Raw genomic sequence first — 23,365 nt, 5'->3', positions numbered from 1 at the left:
GGAAGACCTTGAAGTAAAAAAATGGAATATTAGACGCACATAAAGATGAAAGCAGTAATTTCTACAGCTCCTATGCTTTCTTTGCCGGTCACGGTAGCCGAGCGGTCTAAGGTATGTACTGTCTTCGCTCGCTTGGAAACCGGTATCGTGGGTTCGAATCCCACTCAGGGAATGGATGTTTAGTTTGTTTGTGTGTGTGTGTGCGTGCGTTTTTCTGTGTTTGTGTACAGGTAGAGGCCTTGCGACGAGCTGATCACCCGCCAAAGGAGTCCTACCGAATGTGTAAGACTAGAAAAACCGAAGTGAACGGAGAAGTTCATGGAGGTAGGCCTAGGCCCACTGGGGCTGTAGTGCCAAGGAAAAAAAAATGCTTTCTTCAGGGAGTGAATCATTAGGCAGCGTCTACACGAGCGCACAAAATGCGTCCGTTGTAATGAACGTGCTTTGCTGAGGACGTTGCTGAGGACGCTACACAGTTGCATAATGCGGTGCGTAGTTTTTTGTCTGCAATGGAGCCAGAAGAAGCGTAGCATTCGCCTTTCTTCTTTATTGTTTCACGACGTTCTTTACAACGGACGCGTTTTGTGCGCTCGTGTAGACGCTGCCTTAGGCTTACAAAGGGTAAACAAATATATATTCTTATTCTTCCTCTCCCTCTATTCTATTCCTGTTGCTCCCACTTAGAGCATAGGGTATTCGTGAAACGCTTCGTTTCACTTCAGTTTCTCGATCCCGTACACAGTCGGTAGGACTCCTTGGACGGGGGATCAGCCAATCGCAAGGCCGCTAACTACACACAGAATAAACACAAATAAATATCCATGCCTGGAGGGGGATTCGGACCCACGATCCCAGTATTCGAGCTGGCGAGGACATTTCATGCCTTAGACCGAGGAGCCACTGTGATCGGCAAACAGGACACTGGCAAACGTTAATTTGAACTAGATTAAAATAAGATATTAACGTGGGCCTGTGTACACTCTGAAAGCTATTCATTAGTACGGCTGATCCTACTCCTAAGCAGCGGAGTGGAGTGAAGGCAGCTCAGAGTATCGATCTCAGAACTGGAGTGGATGAATGCTGAGCTATGCACGCAGATCGCGTGACCCGTGATACCACTCATCTGACGAGTGAAGGCCCCTGATCCTGCCACGGATCAAATCCAGCAATGAGTGTATATATTTCGGCTTTTCATTACTTGACACTCGCGGCAAGCGGCATCATCCGTGGTTGTAATTAAATGTAGTGAATTTGTAGCTCACCAGTCATTATTAATGACAGCCAGAGTTCCTGGCTACAGATCCAGAGGTCTGAGGTTCAATTCCCGGCGCTACAAGATTTTCTGAGTAGTGGGTCAAGAATGTGGTCCATTCAGCCTCGTGAGGATAACTGAGGAGTAATTTCAAGGAAATAGAGGCTCCGGTCTAGAAAACACAGATTAAGGGTAGTGGGGATCCGTTGTGTTGACCACGTGACACCCTCTATCCGCTAAAGTTGGAACTAACTTCGCGGATAAGGGGCGGTCGCTCGGTCGGTATAGTTCGCTTGCGGACTAAAGTCACGGAGTTTAGTTTTATAGTTCCCTTTATTCAGCTACTCTTTGTTAACTACTGTATAGGCTATATGGCGTCCCATATAACAGTAATGGTGTATACAAGGTAAAATGAAGCTTGTGTTTTCGAGATGTGATAAACGAGAAACTGTCCCGGAAGAACAGAGGTAAACAATTGGATTCCTCAATTTCGATTGCCGTTTCTTCAGTCGAAACTCAAACTAACTTACCTAGCGTGTTGATACAGCAGCTATAAGATACATATCTTTATGTCATGTATCATTATTCAACGCTGAGTGAAATGTCAGCAAACATATCGAGTCGGCTATGCCGACAGCTTCATTATCAGCCAAGCGGTGTGTGTGAGTACTTGGCATAAGAGTTATTTTCTTGCGGCTTGTATCTATTATAAACTGAGCTGCAATGCCAACCAAAGTGATGTGTCGAAATTCATTCTACATGTAAACAAATCACCAAATAATGTATGTTATGGCTTCATTATCGATAAAGAATTTCATGAGGATATGTGTTTGCGTTGACATTGAATCAAGCATTAATATCAACCAAAGCGATAATGTGTCAGATATTCTGGGGGCTTCAATATCCAAAAAGTCTACATTGATATCTCCCAGTACGAAATTTTCCTTTTACTTTGTCTCCACAAGCCCCTCACAGTGGCCGCGCGGTCTAAGGCATGAAATGTCTTCGCCCTGTCAAACACTGGGGTCGTGGATTCTAATCCCACTTGAGGTATAGATGTCTGTGTGCGTTTATTCTATGTTTTTGCTGTTCTATGTGCAGGTAGAGGCCTTGCGACGAGCTTATCCAACTTCTGAGGAGTACTACCGACTGTGTAAAGATCAAGAAACTGGAAAAACGGCCAAAGTCCAGCAGATGGCTGTAGAACCATAGATAGATGGTTTCCACAATGAACCTAGCGATGTCGTATGTCGGTTATGAAAACAGGAGCCGATCCAACTGTATTTAGTCGGTTATGCAGATGACCTCATTTTCAGCTGAGCAGTATATATTGATAGGGACATGCGTCTGTACTTTCTTGTGCTGGGAACTCCGCCAACATGTCACTACTCACCCGTTATGCTGTATGTGACTTCCCCGTTGGGTCCGCTGTCCAAATCGGTGGCAACTACTGTATGGATGATAGCAAGATCACTATTTTCCGGAACAGCCACAGTATAGCAGGTGCCGGGTCTGAACTCTGGAGCATGATCATTCACATCAAGCACTCTGACAGCCACTGTGGTCACGTCGATCTGCTGCGACCCGGGTCGACGTGGTGGTGACGTCACATAGACAGGCACCATATAGCTTTCCCGAGTCTCTCGGTCTAATGGGGCCCTCACGGACACAACACCCGTGTGTGGATCCACCGAGAAACGATCCTCAGCTATTCCGGTTGGAATGTGGTACGTCAGGTTGCCTACACATAGGAAGATAACAGCATCAACAAAATGATCTTATACAGCAGGATGACTAAAACATAAAAAAAAAACAAATGAAGCAATAATTAAAATTATTAGTAAATATCAGTGATAGTATCAATTCACGTATTTAAGTATTAGAAGAGCCTCTGATAAAATTGAGTCGGTAACTCCATGTACAATATCTTCAAAAGGACTCGGTAAACAAAGCGAAGGCCGGTCACGGTAGACGAGCGGTCTAAGGCATGTACGTACTTTCTTCGCTCGCTTCGTGGGTTCGAATCCCACTCAGGGCATGGATGTTTAGTTTGTGCGTGTGACTATTTTCTGTGTTTGTGTACAGGTAGAGGCCTTGCGACGAGCTGACCACCCGCCCAAGGAGTCCTACCGAATGTGTAAGATCTAGAAAAACCGAAGTGAACGGAGAAGTTCATGGAGGTAGGCCTAGGCCCACAGAGGCTGTAGTGCCAAGAAAAAAAAAAGCGAAGAATATTGAACTCCGCATTGATTTATCTGCATGTTGAGCGGTTCCTTGTCGCCATGGCGTGGTGCGTCCCCAGAATACGGATGGAGGATGTAAGGAGGGTATCTGCGAATACGGAGAACAGGTCACTGGCAGCCGAAAATTGGATGCCCTCCAGCTCAGAGACTGGATGGGGGAATAAGAAACCTTCACCGTAAAAATATATTTTACACAATGTTAGGCGGGGCTTCAGCGGGTCGTGGACATCATACCAAGATTTCGAATTCAATGGAAGAAACTGCTAAACCAATTGAGCCACCATTAGCTTATCAAGAAAGATGCTCTGCTCCGTGGTGGTAATTTTATTACTAGTGTGATGGACCAGGATGAACCAAGCCAAATTTATTTTTTCATGTAAAATCTCATTTTTAATATTTACGCGTTTTTAAATCTTTGAAATAAAATAAATGATTTCATTAATCATTTAATCATTTGTTGCTTCATGATCTCAGTTACTGGCAGTGTAGTTAATAAATCCATAAATAAACAGAGACTTGAATTTTCTAGGAACTAATTCAAACCAGGCTAGTGAGCTTACTCGGTTCCCGACAACTTTAATAACTAAAGCGGACCACCAGGTGAGAACAACATATTGACATTTCTCTGACGGTGCTTCAGACGAGCGGTGTTGCACTTAGATCCGTGACTGCAGTAATGTCGCGAACAAGTGTATCTGAAGGCAGTGTTGAATACAATACACTGGGGAACAATGCAGAGCGACAGGGCGTGTTACTGCATACTGCTAGGGGTGCACGGAGCCCATTCTTATGGTACTACTACGCCGATATTTCAGAGGGAATAATTCTTTCTCTGAATGGATTAGCATGTAAGGATTCTTTACTGCTGTGCAAATCAGTTTATAGCCTGTCAAATGTGTGCGAACAGAAGGTCTACTGGGAAATAAATCTCACATTGACGTACACACTTCAATATTTGCAGATCTACTGCATAGCAAACTGGTTCGAAGATATTCCTTGCGAAATTTAGAGCACAATAAGTATTCAGTTAAGAATCTTTTTTTATTTTCCGGAGTACAAACTAAAATGTTAAAAATTTAAATATATAAAACAATAATTTTAACTTTTGTTTTCTATGGGTATGAAAATTAATATGGGAGTCGAAATAGCGTGGTGAGTAGAGCGACTGGCTACGGGCTGGATGACCGAAGTGTCGGAGTTCGAGTCCCTGTAAGGGCAAGACTTTTCTCTTCTTCACAGCGTCCAGACCGGCTCTGGGGCCTATCCAGCATCCTATCCAAAGGATACCGGGGGCTCTTTCCTCAAGGATAAATTGGCCGGAGCGTGAATATGACAACTAATCTCCAACTAGTACCGAGGTCAAGGAAATCTGGATCTATATATCCATTCCCCTAGACGCCTTCATGGTGTAGTGCTTAATCGGTTAAGCGCAGGCACAACTTCACTTTACTTAATGAAACTTGATATAAGAAACTTAGACCTAGGGAGGAACACGTACTTTAGGGGTTTGAAAACAAAGCGCCGATCATAGTGGCTTGAAATCTCTTTGTCCGATCAAACACTGGGAACGTGGGTTCGAGGATGTCTGCGTTTCTATTGTGTGTTGCCCTGTGTAGGTAGCGGCCTTGCGAAAGGCCTGGATCACCCGTCCAAGGATTCCTACCAACTGTCTACAAGATCCACAGTTCCAAATTAATTCTGAATGGGAAACAGACCCGAGGGCCTAGTACGAAAAGGCAAAGAAATAGAAGCAGACAGTGCTGAGATCAATATGAAGACTTTAGAGACAGAAGGGAATGGGAGGGGGGACTACTATTCGGCAGATAATATTCGTATTAGTGCGATTAAATGAAGAAGGGTGAGGGGGATGGGACATTAGCACTTTATGGAGAGACGAGACAGCACACTGCATCATAATTTGTGAGACTGGGCCCAACTGGACGATATTCGAATTGATTTTTGTGAAACTGAGTGTGAAGGTGTGGTCCGGAGGCGCTGGTCAGAGGCAGTTCCTTGCGAACGCTTGGGATTCCAAGAAAGGAGGCGAAACATAACTGTCAGATAAGTAACTATCAGCTGTTCACGAAAGTCTCTAAGTGTTAATTAGGACACTCCAGTAAACATGCAAAAATACTTATCAAATCAGCTTTTATGTCAATTTTGAACACAACTATCATATGTTTCGTTTGAACAAATATTCAACACCATTTTTAACTCTTAGTAAAAGGTCAAGAAAGGCAAATCTATCCCTGTACCAGGCCGCGCAGGCCCATAGGGTTGTGAGACGTCGAGGACCCCACATTTTCTAGAAAATCGACTCACAGATGGCGGTAAGGTAGTCAGCCTTACGCGCCGGCCGTCCTTTACCCCCCCATGAAGATTCGTAATACTCATTTCTGCTAGAGGTTGAGCCGACGCCAGGGTCATAGTGCGGCTGAAAAGGTTAGGCCAATTGAAGAATCCAATGGCTTCATCTGGATATGAACCCGCGACCTTCCGGCTTGTAGCATATTGCCTCAACCAACTACGCTACCGAGTGCCCGTCTTAACTCTTAGTTTCCTTCAAAAGTAGTAGGATAAAAGCGCCACAGAATTCCTTGAGTGGGATTCGAACCCACGATCCCAGCGTTTGAGGGAACGAAGAGAATTCATGCCTTTGACCGCACGGCCACTGTGATCGGCAAATAAACAGCGTATCAATACGAAATTTTAGTCATTGTGTTCAAATCCTAAACGAAAAAATCATGAGGGCGGTAGTCCACAGTGGCGGGGGAAGAGTGTATTTTAGTTAAGTTAATAAAGGTTGGGGCATACGTCTTTCCGCAGCGCATGATATATCGTCCCATTGTGACCAAGCACCGGTTTCTCGCAATTCAGTGCTAGAGGGGTACATGAAAGGTAAACCTTTATTAAATTCTGCATACCAATTAACTAACTCCCCCGTGTGGGAAGGTTCTTAGTATGCATACCTTGCACAAAGCATATGAAATGAGCCCCTAATCGTGAAGATTCTCCGTCTGTTCTTCTATCCATGTATTCATCTTCGAGGATCTTGAGCGAATTTAAAAATATCTAGTATGTATTACTTACTTACTCATGAAGCTGAGCCCTTCTTGAGGAGAAGCCAATTCTGCAGCTACTCAAGAATTTCCCAGCATTTTATGGAACCCGGAGGTTCATTACCGTGTTCACAAGAGCCCTCCACTGGTCCCTATCCTGAGCCAGATCAATCCAATCCATACCATACCATCCTCTCTCTCTAAGGTCATTTTAATATTGTCCACCCACCTACGCCTTGGACTTCCCAGTGGTCTATTTCCTTCTGGCTTTCCCACCATGTATTACAGTCTATTTGAAAAATGTGGAATGATTACAATTTTCATGCATGAAGGTCTCAGATCGATTAATTCCTACTATGAATCCCTATAACACGACAAGGGATCTCTTAAAAAAAGAAAATACATGAAAAATGAAATACATCTAATCTTATTGAGGTTTTCAAGAAATTCACTGTATTCATGGCGCCCGAAAATACACGATCGTATTCAAGAGAATCCTGTACTGGACCCTGTCCAAAAATATTTAAATTCAGTCCATGCCTTCATAACTGATTTCCTAAGATACATTATAATATTATCATCGCTTTCCTTCAATATTTTTTCCAATTTTTTTAAAAATAAAAAGTCGTTTATCGCCTGTGCTTACACTTCCACCCGTCTTACAGATCGGCTACGCGACTCTGTCAGCATGACTGTATTACGCGAAGGGTATGAACAGAGGGCTCCCTCATTATGCGTTAGTTTTATCCCTTTGTCACTACGTCTCTCCTGGATTTAAATATCCTTCTCCTTATTTTATTCTCAGACGTCCTAATTCTATGTTTAAAGTGAGAAACCACGTTTCCCTTAACATTACAAAACAAGAGTTGAAATTATAGTGTTATGTGTTTAAACATTTAACATTTTAGACAGGAGACAGCAAGATAAAAGAATAAAGCTTTCAATATCCAAGTTGGACTGTTACTATCCTAACATTTCTTTCGGGTACAGCAGGAAGATTCTTCCTCTTTTTATTTACCAGGGTAATCCATTAGTACGTATATCTCTCCCATGTACTTACAGAGCGAAAAATTTTTATTTAATGGAGACCAGCGAAGAAATGTTGTGTTGCAATGACATCGTCACGATTCTTCGCGCAAAGGAATTAATTTTCGTAGAAGAAAAGGCTCTATGCCATTTACTAGCATTCCCCCCTTCCCCAGGAAAACTAGTTTTTCCAGAGCTATAAAAAATTACTTGGCCAAAAACAACTATCATTCGACCACTCAAGATGTACATCAGCCCAGGATTATTATCCTTTCTGCTTATTCAGGCTAAATATGTAACTGTCTGCACGCCATCCATCGTACTCGAGTCGTGATCAAATAAAATATATTATCATTACACCTCATCATACGTTATTCCGAGAAATATCTGATAAGCCTTTAACCTTTGAAGAAAGAAGTATACATAAGTTCTCAGAGGACACTCTTGTAGCAAACTCGGTTTATTCTCACAAAGGAGCAATACCGTGTACCATATTAATGACCCACAATGTGCGGTCGTCATCTGCATATGACACAAACTTTACACACTGAAACAAACTTTACGCAAAAACAAAAAGAGTAGAAGAAATTTCGTTATTATTATTGTTGAGGGACTGGAATACATGGTAGAAATATGCAGCAATGTTTACAGGCTTATAAACACACTGATGATATTCATTAAGCATAATTCACTATAATAAGTGCACGACTAACTAATTCCATGGAACTGAGCCCTTCTTGAGAAGCCGCAAGTTTCGAAGCTACTCAAGAATTTCCCAACATTTCATGGAGCCGGAATATTCGTTACCGTCTTGATCCCTATCCTGAGCCAGCTCAATCCAGTCCGTGTTTACCCCATCCTAGCTCTCTAAGATCCATCTTGATATTAAGGTGTCCTTCCTTGTGGCTTTCCTACCCAAAATCCTATATGTATTTCTCTTCTCCCCCATTCTTGCTACATGCCCTGCCCATCTCAATCTCATTGACTCCATCATTTTAATTATACTTGGCGAAGAGTGCCTCGTTATACAGTTCTTCCCAACCTCCTATCACTTCAGTCCTCTCTGGTACAAATATTATCCTCAGCACCCTGTTTGCAAACACCCTCATTCCATGTTCCTCTTTTAATATCAGAGACCCAGTTTCACACACATACAAAGCCAAAGGCAAAACATAGATTTATATATTATGATTTTTACGTTTCTAAACAGCAGACGGGAAGAGAGAAGTTTCTGGACTGAATAAGTGAAAGACAGGTAAGCTGAGTACTATGAAGCGATGCATTCTTTCGATACTTACAGCGGTGTTGTGACCCCACGCTGAAACAACATTGAAAAGTCTGCGCTAATTCGAAGTAACATATTCCACTTTTTTTTTTTGTGATGGTCTTTGTGTTCGTCTGTTACAGATACAAATGTATTGATGCAAATTTAATCATCAGCCTAACACTACGGAGAATCGGAAATTTCCTGCTTCTTTAGTTCGTTAAATAAGAGCAGGGATAGCTCAGTCGGTATAAAAAATATTGAATAGGCTACAGGCTTAGCGATCAAGAAACCTGGGTTCTGTTTATGACAGGGACACCAGACTTTCCTCCTCTCTGCAGTGTTGTGATAGACAATGGGATCTCCCAGTCTCCTTTCCAGTTGATAATGTGGTAAGGCGGTATGAGTCTGAAGCTAAACACTCGACTTTATCTAGTGCCGGGGATAAGAATTCGTGGCGCTCTACCTCCACACTCCGTAAGCTTTCAAACCGTAGTGCTTTATTAAGTACATTAATAACTTTATCTACACTACCGAACAATCGGCGCGTAAGGCTGAGAACCTTACCGCCATCTATGAGCCGACTGTCTAGAAGACGTGGGAACCTCGACGTCTCATGCCCTATAGGACTTCAAGGGCTCTTACAGGGACATATTTATCTTTATCTTTTACCTTTTACTGACCCATAGGACACTGAGGCTGAGGAAGAACTTTGAAAGAATGGAATGAATAGGGGCTTACGTGAAGTCAGAAAGGGCGTGACATCTTGTAGCATCAAGTGAGAAACATTACCTGTTGCCCTTACTGGCTACAAAAACAAACAAGCTTGTGGCTTTTAGTCCTCAAGCGAACTATACCGACCGAGTGACCGCCGTTTTTCCAACCTTTGCGCATAGAGGGTGTCCGAAGTTATGGACAATGCTAGCTTGTCGAAGGATCCCTAAGGAGATCTTCCCTGTTATGTAACATCGAAATTTTGTTCTGCGTTATTTCAACTATTTATAGTAGCAAGCTGAAACAGTTAGCTTACGATTAAAGTCGTGTCTGCAGAGAGTGCTGAAGAGTAATGTCTCTGTTTTCCTCCGAAACTGAACAGGTATTTCACTGAAACAAAGCGATCATTTTGCTTACAGCTTATTAGGTGATTTTACACAACTTCTTCTGAACGCAATAACCTCTGTGGATCACAGACTGCCTCCAAATTTCAGAGTGACGACACTGCGTCTTGTCGACGCTACCGCATCTTCACAGCTTCTGGGCTTCATCGTCTCGTAAGAAGTGATTGCAGTGGTGATGGTCATGGTGATGGTGGTGATACTGGAGGTAGTGGCGACAATGGAGATGCTGATGTGGTGATCGTGTCGGTGATGGCGGAAACAGTGGTTATGGATCCTTAAGATGATAGTGGTGGTGACAGTGATGAATGTTGCGGTGACGAACGTCAAACCAGAACATGTTGCTCCATCTTCAGGATCGAAGAATAAACCAAGCAATATGCATGAAGCAGATAAAAAGGTAAAGGCAAAGCTGCCTTGTGACAGGCCGTGAATGCCCATAGGGGTGTGACAGGTCGAGGCTCCCACATTTTCTCGACAATCGACTCAAAGATGGCGGTAAGGATGTCAGCCTTACGCGCCCGCCGTCTTTTACCACCCTAGAAATCTTCCTGGTACTCATTTCTGTTAGAGGCTCAGTCGACTCCAGGGCCATGTTGGGGCTGGAAGGATTAGGTAAAGAGAAAAAAAATAAAATTACCTCATCGGGATTCTAACCTTACGGCTTGTAGCATACTGCAGGAACCAACTACGCTACCGCGTGTCACACATGAAGCAGACAGCAAGCGTTACATTCCAGAAAACAGCGCTCTTCAGAATCACGGCTGAGAGAACTTCGGATCCCAAGTACTATAGACCCCATGAAATTAATTAATACTTGCACTTACCGGGTTCAGATACTGGAGATCTGGCTAGCACCTTGGTGACGTAGGTACCGATGGCGGCATCTTCAGAAACGTTAGCGTGGTACAGGGAGTGGAGGAACCTCGGCGGATTCTCCTTCGTGCCTTGCACGATAAACTGAAGAACCTTAGTGGTATGTCTGGGGGTAGGTGCGCCATGGTCACTTGCCGTCACGTTGAGGGTGTATCTCCCACCACTCGCACCACCACCACTTCCACCACTTCCTCTTCTGTTAGCAGGGGCCTCAACAGATACAAGTGACCTTGCTAAGGTCAGCACTCCCGTATCGTAACTTAACGCGAATTTACCTTCTTGATTTCCACTACTTATCACATAAGTCACACGACCATTATCACCAGAATCACGATCAACTGCGATCACGTGACACAGTGTCGTGCCCACAGGGGAACTATCACTAAGCAACACAGAGGAGGGCGCCGGTGACACAAACACAGGAGAGTTATCATTAGCATCTGTCACCAGCACTCGGGCCGTCACAGAAGTGCTCAATCTCTCTGACTTGTTGGACGGTTGGTCAGTGGCTCGGACGATCAAAGTGTATTCAGGAAGAGCCTCATAGTCCAGGTCTGCATTGAGAGTCAAAGTTCCCGTCAGTGGGTCAACTGTGAAGGTTGAGGTTCTGGTTATGTTTGGCCACTGCCTGACCAGGCTGTAACGAATCTCACCGTTGAGACCTGCATCAGCATCAAACGCTGTGAAGTTCCATACCACAGAACCGACAGGAGTGTCTTCTGGGACGAGGATGTTGACTGGATCATCGGGCCAACGAGGAGCGTTGTCATTGACATCTGCAACGTCGACGCGGACAGAAACGGCGCTGCTCTGGGGATTGTTGCTGGCGGTCGTGTCCAAAGCACGGACCTCCAGCCGATATTCAGACTGCATTTCACGGTCCAACTCGCGGGCTACTACCAAAGAACCTGAACTTCGATCGATGTCAAAGGCTCCTACAGGCACTTCGGAACCAACCTGGCCGTTATGGTGACCAGAGGAACTGCTGGGTGTGAGAGTTGTCAGGGTGTAGGTTACATGACTGCCACCTCTGCCTGTAACCAGATTGTCTCCCTCGCTGGACTCGGATGCTGCGACAGTACCGACAACGTGACCCACTTTCACGTCTTCCTTCACCTGAAAAATATTAAGTGTTTATGAAATGGACAGCACTAGCTGCTGAGGTCACGAGATTAACAATGACCTTAACTTTAAGACTGTCGTATGAATTGAAGAAAATGTTTAATGTTAGTAACATTCTGGATCAGGCGTGCACAAACTGTGACCGTTAAACAATTAATTCCGACCAGAGGCAATGTTCGGTTCATATACCAAAATGACATTAATTATTTTTTTAATTTATTCTCAAGTAGTACAAATTATAAAAGGTTAATCAACTTCGTTCAGTGTGACTCATAAAATGTTTTTTTCTTTTCTTTCCTTTTTAATCTTTCATCCTTGACATGTTTCGGTCTTAGAGATCATCTTCAGGATATATCAATACAGACAGAAATTACAATTACAACGTGTTTGGTCAATATCAATAGATACATACAATATAATTACAATGCCAGCTGATTAAATTTTTATAATATTGCTAGTGTGACGGACCAGGATGAGCCAGATCCAAAGTACACGCAAAGTTTTGTAAGGAGGGAAAGTGGGATAACAATTTATTCAATAAATATTTTACAGTTGTCATTTTTTGTAGCAACAAGGGTAGCATTTATGTTTCATAAATTTGCTCCCATGCAGAAAATGTTACTCACCTCTGTTTTAATATTGTTTTGGAAGAGGTGATTATAGTAACAACGGAGGTCATGTCAAATGTAGAGATTACATAGAGCCAAATGTTATACGAACGTGACAATAAATGAAGTCATAGCGAAATTTGTATACATGACATGCCGGAATTTATCCAGAAATCTGAGCATTTAGTCAGGACATCAGGTAATCCTATCAAGATTCGAAATGCATACGTACCGACTATACCAACAAGCAAACATGCTTAACAGTAATAACCAGAGACGCAATTACGTTTTTATGTTACTTCGTACGAGGGACCACGATAATTATCTTATGAGTACAGTGTCAATTGATAGGCATCCAGAGAAGGGATGGTACTGGCCACCAGAAACCTGGCCCAACCGGGTGAACGGGATTCCGGAAACAGAAGAGACAACAAGACGAAAACAGAATGTAAAGGAGGTGAAGAGAATTTGTAGAGGACAACAAAAAAGTAAGTAGTTCAAGTCTTGAATGAAATCTAAAGAGCAAACAGTTTGTTAGCGGCTCGCATTTCTAGCGGTAAATTTCGCTAGAAGTAAAAATAAAAGAAGAAACAAAGTTACGACGGGAATTTAAAAAAAAAATGGAATGAAGTGACGAATTTTTGACACACGATGTGGAGACGTTAAGATATGTTTATAGACATGCAATAATTGTTTGCTGTCAAAAACGCTCTTAAATGATCTGGTGCGAAGAAGGAAAATAAAAGGTAACTGAAAATAAAAAAGTAATGGCGTTTAATAAAGTTTCCACGAAAATGACATGGTTGTCAGCTGTACGGTACATGTACGCGCTATGTCTATGACTCCACTCTGCCTTAACGTTCCATGTCAATGGGTTGTTTCACTTCCAACTGATTATATAATTAAAGTGATCATAACAGAAGAGAACGTCTGACTTCTAATCAGTTTACAATAAAATTAAGAATATATTTAAGGTTTTAAGGACAGTAAGTTTGGTAGCACAATTGTGAGAAAGTATTTGTTCCTAAGGAAGAAAAGTAAAATGAGAATTGAGAAAAATATGTAATGGCAAATAAACAAAATAAACAAACTACGTGGCTGTAGTCCGCAAGCGAACTATACTGACCGAGCGACCGGCGCTTGCCAGCGAAGTTAGTACCAACTTTAGCGGATAGAGGGTGTCGCGTGGTCAACTCAACGGATCCCTACGGCCGTTAATCGGTTTTCTAGACCAGAAACGCGTAATGGCAAATCCCTTAAATTTTACGACTCGTCTAATATTATTTGTACGGCAAAATGATGAAGAAGCTGCCTAAAAAACCGCGGGTTCATTTGCAAAACTAATAATTAATATATATCTATTTTTTGTCAGAATAAATCAAGTAATGAGACCAGGCACAGATGGGAGGATAACATCAAAATAAATAACGCTGTTATTGGGTGTGTGATGTCGTGTAGTCTGGTAAATATATGTCGGCTGAAGGTGCAGCCTCCATGCTCAGAATGACTCTGAAGAGATGGTCCCGTCAAGTCTTCCGAAACTTCGGTAATTATCTACTAAATTACGCAGTGTCACATCCCAGATAGTAAAATTCATGGTCACCGCCATGTGACTATGATTACTGTTTTCAACCGGCTCCAGCGGCGATGTTATATGAATACACTATCCAGAAATCTCAAACAAGAATATGCACAAAGTTAGTCAAAGAGGTACCTTATCCATAAACACCACAACGTGTACAGAAAGGAGAGTGGAGCCAAAGATCCAAGCATGCTAGATCACGATGTGCTTCTGTGGTCAGCTTCAGGGTCACCTTGTTCTAAATCCATGGAACAAACAGAAGAGATCTGCCCAGTGGTTACGAAGCTCGGCAGACACCAGGCTGTGCCTTGGCACGGTAGCGAATACATCAATCCTGCCCCCACCGGGAATCAAACTCAGTAATCCAGCCAGTAAACAGTCACTCTCCCAAATCAGATGAGGTTGTAATCGTAAAAGGTTATTTAACGAGACTATATTCAGTAGGTGGGTAGTTAGAATATCTGAAGTTTTACTGAGAATTTTATGGTTTTCGTCATTCACTTTGACAAAATGCCAAATTACTAGAAACAGACCAGGATATTTCCTTGAAAATTCTCCTATACTCAGGATCTGTATTCAGGATCATCATCCAATCTCACAAAGAAACTCCGTGGTTTTAGTCCGCAAGCGAACTACACCGACCGAGCGACCACCGCTTTTCGGCGAAGTTAGTACCAACAGTGGATAGAGGGTGTCGCGTGGTCAGCGCAACGAATCCCCAAGGCCGTTAATTTCGGTTTTCTAGACCGGCATCCAATCTCACTAAACACCAAATTGTAGGCTCCGCTGTTGAAAAATTGTGGTCAAATAACATAATAACCATAATCCATACACTCGTATACAAAATTCCTTTGGCAGAATTAAGAAGGAGTGATGAACATTTATACCCACTTAACTTTAGGCCGTTTAAGATTACTGTTGCTGATCACACTAGTGCTCAGATTATAGGATTAGTATCCTAGCATATTTCCTTCTATTTTAAATTCTGCCTGCCTTTTACCCTCTCCGCATCGACGTCCATGTGTGGGAACAGTGTAGAAGTGGAAAACTGACAGAGGAAATGAAAGTACTCCAGTCAGTACTCCAGTGCATGGAGAAGTGTTTATCTTCACCAGCTGACAATCGTTCAGCTCGACAATGTCTTCCCTGCCTGTTACGAAACCTGAAGTTTCATTACTGTGCTCACAAGAGATCGCTACTGAATCCTATCCTGAGCCAGCTGAATCCAGTTCACACAGTCACATCCGATTCATTTGAAATCCATTCTGGATGTACGTAAGGTGTTAACAGTGAAATATATATTGGGTGTCCGGATGAAAGGTATCCAAAAGAAAAAAATTATATCTCGGAAAGTAATTGTCATATACGTATCCGGTTTATGTCATTGGAAAGGAAAACCCTGTAAGTTTTTTTTCCATGCACCGCTAATGCGCATGCGCCGCCACATTTCTGCCACCATGTTAGGAATCACTTGGACAGAGTGATGGCTCGGAGATAGTTGGGCAGAAGTGGCCCAATCGCTTGGCCTCCTAGGTCGCCAGATTTAACCCCACTGAATTTTATTCTTGTGGGGTTATGTGAAGAACACTGTCTACCAGGTTAAGATCAACGACATGGAACACTTGAAAGTCTGCATAAGGGACGCTGTGGCTATGGTAACACCAAACATAGCTGGATCGTCTGGATATTTGTCGTGCCACCAAAGGAGACCACGTTGAAATTTACTGAGACAGTTATGTACTCAGAAAAGAATTTGGTAGTTTTTTGTAGTGGTGTAACACATAAATGTGTATAATAAAAGCTTTCTGGGATATAATTATTTTATTTTTGATACCTTTCATCCGGACACCCTGTACTTTAGTAAATTCTTTTTTATTGCTAGTGGGGTAGGACTAGGTCCCTTGTACTGCGGCCACTTCTGCCTATTGTACCAACCCCAGATGATAGGTGAGGGTGATTGTGGAGCAACTGGTGGAATAAGCTTGGCATGGGAAACCGAAGTACTAGGAGAAAACCTGCCACAGTGCCACTTTGTTCGCCACAAAACCCACTTGACCAGACCCGGGATCGAACCCGGGCCGCTGCGGTGGGAAGCCAGCGACTAACCGCTTGAGCTATGGCACGGCCTTACTTTAGTAAATCCGCACCAACAGAGTGAAACAGTACTTACCCTAAAGACGAGACTGGAACTTGTGAACGTGGGTCGATTGTCATTCAGGTCGAGAACTTCTACCCTTAGGAGTCGAACTGTCTGCCTCGGTGGTTTCCCGCTGTCAGTAGCAGCCACAGCGAGCCGGTAGATGGCTCTGTCTTCATGATCCAATATAGCCCGTGTACGAACTAACCCTGACACAGGATCGACAGTGAAGACTCCGTAGCCATCGGAGTCTCGGCCCTTCAGAATGGAATACGTGACAGAGGCGTTGTTTCCTTCGTCTCTGTCGATTGCGCGAACACGTACCACTTCCGTTCCAAGTGGCTGTTCTTCCCGAACACTGGTGACGTCTTCCTGAGGGTCGACCAGTTCTGGAGAGTTGTCATTAACGTCTGTGACGGCTACGTGGACAGCAACCCGGGAGCTTCGAGGGGGTACGCCCTGGTCCCTGGCCTCCGCTACGATTTCGTACATTGCCTTCAGTTCACGGTCCAACGGTTCGCGTGTTACGATTTCACCTGTGAAATGAAAAGCATTTGGCGTCTTATATTCATTCTGGAATTAATGTTATCGTGCACTTTCATGGATTATCTGCGTGAACTTTTCTTACTTATATATATATATACTTATTAAATTTAAAATTAGGTATGGCTAGGTTGAAGAAAACTGCATAATGAGGAGCTTCATAACTTGTACTCTTCTCCAAGTATACTCGTAATTAGAATGATCAAGTCAAGGAGGATGAGGTGGGCAGGGCATGTAACACGAATGGAGGAGACGAGGAATGCGTGTAGATTATTGGTGGGAAATCCAGAAGGAAAGAGGGTAGGTGGGTAGACAATATTAAAATGGATCTTAGAGAGATAGGATGGGACAGTGTGGATTGGATCGATTTGGCTCAGGATAGGGATCAGTGGAGGGCTCTTGTGAACACGGTAATAAATCTCCGGCTTCCATTAAATGCTGGGAAATTCTTGAGTAGCTGCAGAATTGGCGGCTCCTCAAGAAGGGCCCAGCTCCGTGAGTAAGTATGGCTAAAAAATCTATTCCATAAGGAAAACCCAACAGAAAGCGCTTCGTTTCCGAGTTACAGAGATAAAGTTCTGAAACCTTCCCACAAGAACAACTATTTATATATGCCTTATTCCTTTAGAACCTAGAGGAGAAATATATATAAGAAATATTACTTTAACAGGTTAATAAGTTGGAACCATTCATAATGTTGTATTTTAGCGTCCTGTTGCACTGATTTTCATCCATGATATGTATACAGTGGCCGTCTTGTAGTGCACTCAGTTTTACCTGTTACTTCACGACATGTTTCGGCAACATAGTGCCATCATCAGGTTCCCTAATTACGCTAAATTATTAGCTCGCAGCTAAGAAGGGAACACACATCACAAGACACGGTTTACGCAGAATATAAGAAAAACGACCCTCATAGTGGAAGAACCACACACAAGTTTTAATTATGACACATAAGATGAATAAATAACAAGTTTTAGTATGTGTATATTCATTATAGTTGACAAATACGCACTTTTTAAATAATTTTATAAAGGCAAGCAATGAAATAGATTAGCGTAATTAGGGCACCTGATGACGGCACTATGTTGCCGAAACATGTCGTGAAGTAACAGATGAAACTGAGTGCACTACAAGATGGCAACTGTATTCATATCATGGAAGTTGGAACCATTCTTTTATATACAAGTTACAGTAAAATTTTGCTGGAATCGTCGCCATAGAGAGTAGTTGGCCAACCCTGTGTTCTGTTCTAGTTCCCCTGAAGTTGCCTCCGTAACCACGGATATTTCAGAACAAGAAACTGAACTGGCTGCGCTCTGGGTCAGCGCAAAGCCGTATCAGAATTATGGAAGGAGTTCAAAGAAACGGGCGTGTTTCTGTCTGACTGGAATAGAACTGGATCGACTATGCAGAGGCAGCACAGCTGACAAGCAGGTAGAATATGCTATGATTTCCACCTGTTTACCCACTACTGTGTTAAAAGTGAATGTAAGTGGCAAGCTCTAAATACCGAGTTGAATGAATGACGCTTCGGTGGCTTCAAAAATTAATCTCTAAACTAGAAAAACGACCACAGAAATTACTGACAAAATCGTATTCATTTGTAGGGCAATGAGTTTGTTTGTAATTGGGTTGAAACAGTTTGCACAACCGTGCGTGAGGGACAAAGCCAGTGGCAATATTTTCATAGCGAGTTCAATGAAAAGTGATTCGCTGTTCTTAAAGTCCATGAAACGCGTATATAATTTGGGGGGGGTGTTCTGATCCGTTCATCCATGTTGCATTCCCAAACGTGATTGACCGATTTCAGTAATATCTAATATGGTTATATACTAGTAGTAGTATACACTAGTAGCCAACTAAATAACTTCATGGAGCTGAGCCCTTCCTGTGAAGTTGCCAATTCTGCAGCTACTCAAGAACTTCCCAGCAATCTATCGAACCCGAAGGTTCATTACCTTGTTCACAAGAGCCCACCAGTGGTCCCTATCCGGAGCCAGATCGATTCAGTTCATACCACCCCATCCTATTTCTCTAAGATCTATTTTAATATTATCCATCCACCTTCGTCTTGGTCTTCTTAGTGGTCTCTTTCCTTCTGGCTTCCCCACCAATATCCTATATGCATTCCTTTACTCCCCATTCCCGCTACACGCCCTGCCCACCTCGTCCTCCTGGACTTGATCATTCTAATTATAGAGAAGGGTGGAAGTTATGAAGCTCCTCATTACGCAGTTTACGCTAGAAGCAGAGGGATGAATTTAATTTTGATTCATGGCACCTCAATATAACCCCAACTTTACATCGAGCTTAAACACATCTTCATCATTCGTCTAGAAAAATTATGGTGTAAAATACGTGCACGTACTAATAACAGGCCTATATGTGTTCGCATGCCGATCGCGGGGGCGGGGGCCGGGGCCGCGCGGTCGAAGACATGAACCGTCTTTGCCCTCTCGAACACCAAGACCGTGGATTCGAATCCCACTGGAGGCATGAATGTCTGTGTGCCTTTACTCTAGGTTTGTGCTATTCTGTGTATAGGTAGCGACCTTGAGACGGGGCTCATCCCCCGTCCAAGGAGTCCTACCGATTCTGTATACGATTAAGAAACTGAAAAAGCGGCCAGGGCCCAACAAAGAACTGCAAAGCCATAGACAGATAATTTTGTATGACGTATGGTTCAGCAAGAAGAATACTCTATTAAGGAATGTGACACCTTATAGTCTGGTAAACAGATACTGACGCTTCGTTGTGAAAACCTCAAATCTCGACGTTTTCAACAGGCATCTATAGAGGATACGTAAGGACCTGCAACAAAGGAGCATGCAGCGTTGTGTTTGTAGCGTCATGTGTTTTCAAATAAGTCCACTATCCGCATTAAATAAACAATAAAATTAACGTGGTATATAGAAAAAAAATGTGAGCGCTAATTGGCATTCTTCGCTATACTCTTATTTTGGGGTCCGTGTCCAGTTGGACGTGGCTGCGACTGTCCCAGCAGCTTGAATCTGGCCACGCTGCATTCCCCAATGGCACCATATAGGATTGCTTGTGTGATCACCACTTTCCCCTTCTATGCTCTACCTCTACTGCTTCGAGAACGTCGCCAAAACATCGGTTTCTGTTCTTCAGCAAACAAATAAAATTAACCAGAACTGGGACATATATTAATTAAACGCCCAGCGAATGCTGAAGTGACGAAGTATCGGATAAGTTTTACCTTTCATTAATCTACTGGGCCTGTTTACTGTTTGAGACTTAACAGCTGAGAAAACGTGTTCTTACTGGACTTCTCATGGGCCGAAACTTATACACAGCCACAGTTGCAGAACCTGAATTTCCGGATACATTTGCTGAAATCGCTTCATGAGAAAAAACAGTAAGGAATGAACGAACTGATTCCGGGACAGTTTACTGAGAATATTTTTGCTTGACTTTAATTCCAGCCGATCACAGTGGCCGCGCGGTATAAGGCATGAACTCTCTTCATCCGCTCAGACACTGGGATCGTGGGTTCGAATCCCACTCAAAGTATGGATGTTTGTTTGTGTTGTTCTGTGTGTAGGTAGCGGCCTTTAGACGGGCTGATCCCTCGTCCAAGGAGTCCTTCCGACTGTGTATAAAATTAAGGAACTGAAAAAGCGGGGAAAACATCCTTTCCTTGAATTACAATAAAAATTGAGAGCCGAATAATTCAGTCACTATAGTGACGAGAATAAGGCTGGACAACCAAGGTTCGACTCTCCGGGCAGAGACAAGCATTTCTCTTTTCGGCACCACACTGAGACCGGTTGTAGGGTCACTCTTCTACCCAATGTGTACTGGGGTTAGGTGGCCGAGGCGTGAAGCTGATTCCTTAATTCTCCATTCCCTCATAACTCTTCATGGGGTGGTGCTTAACTATGGGGATAACTTCAGTTTCACTGTTAAGCTTCAATGGTATTTAATACAGACGTAAATGAAAGCTGAAAAGGAAGGGAACTATGTCTGCCCACAGAAGTGATACTGATTGGAGTAGGCTGCTTTAGGCAGGACATCCACGTGACGCCAAAAGCGACTCTGCGCCAATAGACAAGCTCCCAGAACGCTTTCAGAATCGCGCAAATTGGAGTTAATGATCTTCGGGCTTCATGCTTTCCGTAACTATTTTAAATGAACTCATTCATAATTCAGTTAGTGGATAATGATAATTCGTATATTCGTGGATTGTTGATTTTCGTTCAAACAAAACGTACAGGCTTCTGGTCTTGTTAGTAAGGACTTCGGGTCTGGCCGTAAGAACGTCATGACGTGTGATGGTTGCAAGGGTATGGAGTTCTTGTACAAATAAAGTGAAACAGAAGAGAGGAAAGAAATCTGAGAGGCAGAAAGACACAAAGAGATGATGACGACAGGAAATGATATAAGGAGAGAGAAAAGAATAAAATAAACATTTAGGGTACACGAAAGAGGTGAAGTCAGCTTAAGCATTTTTGTTTTCTTCTTTGTCCTAGCAAATATTTGTATGCACCTGTGGCAAATACTGGACATACTGCAATTTACTTATTTCATCCGCTTATGACAACCAATTTCATTTTTCATGTTTTCCTCTCATAACTGGCGCTTTTTGGAAATATAAAAGACCTACACAGAGGAAATTCAAACTCTTCAGCTGCTACTGCTGCTTCTTACTTGCTTGTTCTCCTACTCGGCTTCACCTTCGACCTTGAAGACCGAAAAATAGTTTCTCTGAAACGTCGGTAAAGTGCTACAAGATCAGTTGATGTCACAGCTCAGAAGATAGTACTCTTCGAAATAAATAACAGCAATAAGTTCTAGAGTCTGATGACAGAGACAGAAGTAGGAGCAAAATAACCGTAAAAAGGTAAAGATATCCCTGTAAGAGGCCGTGGAGGCCCATAGGGTTGTGAGACGTCGAGGCTCCCACGTTATCTAAACAATCGGCTCACAGATGGCGATAAGATTGTCAGCCTTACGCGCTGGCAGCCTTTTACCCCCATGAAGATTTCTGGTACCCATTTCTGTTAATAGCTGAGTCGGCCCCAGGGCCATAGTGCAGCTGGAAGGATTAGGTCAATTGAAAAAATCCACCTCCTCTGGACTGGAATCCGCGACCTTGAAGCTTGCAGCATAGTGTCCCAACCAACTACGCTACCGTGCGCCCCAGCAGCAAACGTAACAGCGATGAAAACAGCAATGGGTGACCCCTTACTGTACATTTTACCGAGCCAAGCCGTACTGGAACCAAAAAACTCAAAACAGGCAAGTAGATTGTAGACGGTTCTGACGATGGTGTATAACACTCAGGATTACAGGTTTTTTGTACTTTATCCATCGTCCGGTATTCTAAAAAACACAACGTTTCGGAAACTGGATCTGTTTCCGTCTTCAGGTGAACGGTGGGAGACACCTACTCTGTTGGATCCGTTAGAAAATGCTAACCAATGATTAAGTTAAGCCCTTTCTGTCGGACCCAACAGAGTAGATGTGTTCAACCGCTCATCTGAAGACGGAAACAGATACAGTTTCCGAAACGTTGTGTTTTAGAACACGAGAAAATGAATAAAGTACAAAAAAAGCCTATAATCCTGAAGAAAAAAAAAACTTATTCTGGAACAATGAGAAGTACGTACCACAAGACAGGAATGCGGTGAATCTTGTAACTAGAAACGTACTGAAATAGACCTAAAAGTAGGTAAAGACAGACTTCCAACTTATAAACAGACAAAACTTATTTAGTAACTACTAGGAACTATAAGTTTGTAGTAGGCAGTGAAGTACGTGAATGAGAGATCAGGCAGACATTCTGCTGGCAGACCCAGGCAGTGACCTGCTGTTGTAGCAACGAAAACACTGAGCTCTAAATTCATCCAGCACAGTCCTTTGGAACCCAACAGTCGCACGGCAAATCAAGAAATTCCTTTCATTTCATGCAAGTCCATTCTTTATTATCATTTCCACAAGTGCCCGCTAGTAGACTCTGTACTGAACCATCTGGGTCCCCTCCATGAAGCCACGTTTCATTTTCAGCCTTCTTTCCTAAAGTAGGCTTATGCAATTTCCTCACTCTCTATGTATACCCCGCCCCTATAAACTGTTGAATGCCTAAACCGATCTTCATGAAATTTAGTATAAATAGCGTCGCAACTGAGCCCATTCCAAAGACGTATTTCATAAATCCTTCTCATCAGTCTGCCTTTATTGTCTCCTACCATTACTAGACAATGGCTCGGTTAAGTTTATCCATCGTTGGTGCTAGGCAACGGTTGGTGAACATTCTCCCGTAACATCGAATAAACGGAACTTCAGGAGAAATGTTAAAAGCGTCAATTTCTATGCGGTCTACCTTATCTAAGGAGAGTCTGTAGGTCTCTCTGTGTATCACCCTGTCGTTGCCAGGTAATGATTCCGTAAATGTCCCGACGGCAACGAAGAAGTGTTGGAGGCGTCGTTTTCTATGCGGCCCGTGTCGTATCAGAGAAAAACAAGCGATTAATTCTTCCAGGAACAACTTTTTTAAGATACATTTTAA

General features: G+C 43.0%; 1 protein-coding gene across 1 annotated transcript in view; it reads right to left on the bottom strand.

The window, feature by feature from the left end:
• LOC111862076 (protein dachsous) overlaps positions 1-23,365 on the bottom strand; it is a 657,337-nt gene that overhangs the window by 53,386 nt on the left and 580,586 nt on the right. The window contains exons 8-10 of the mRNA XM_033750539.1: positions 16,318-16,820; positions 10,787-11,951; positions 2,646-2,993 (exon numbers count right to left, since the gene is read on the bottom strand). Coding sequence (XP_033606430.1) covers positions 2,646-2,993; positions 10,787-11,951; positions 16,318-16,820 — 2,016 coding nt within the window. The remainder of the gene's footprint in view (positions 1-2,645; positions 2,994-10,786; positions 11,952-16,317; positions 16,821-23,365) is intronic.

Source organism: Cryptotermes secundus, unplaced genomic scaffold (assembly GCF_002891405.2).
Source record: "Cryptotermes secundus unplaced genomic scaffold, Csec_1.0 scaffold400, whole genome shotgun sequence".
NCBI classification, from domain to species: Eukaryota; Metazoa; Arthropoda; class Insecta; order Blattodea; family Kalotermitidae; genus Cryptotermes; species Cryptotermes secundus.
Note: the sequence above shows the minus strand (reverse complement) of the source record. Positions and strands in the feature narration are given on the sequence as shown.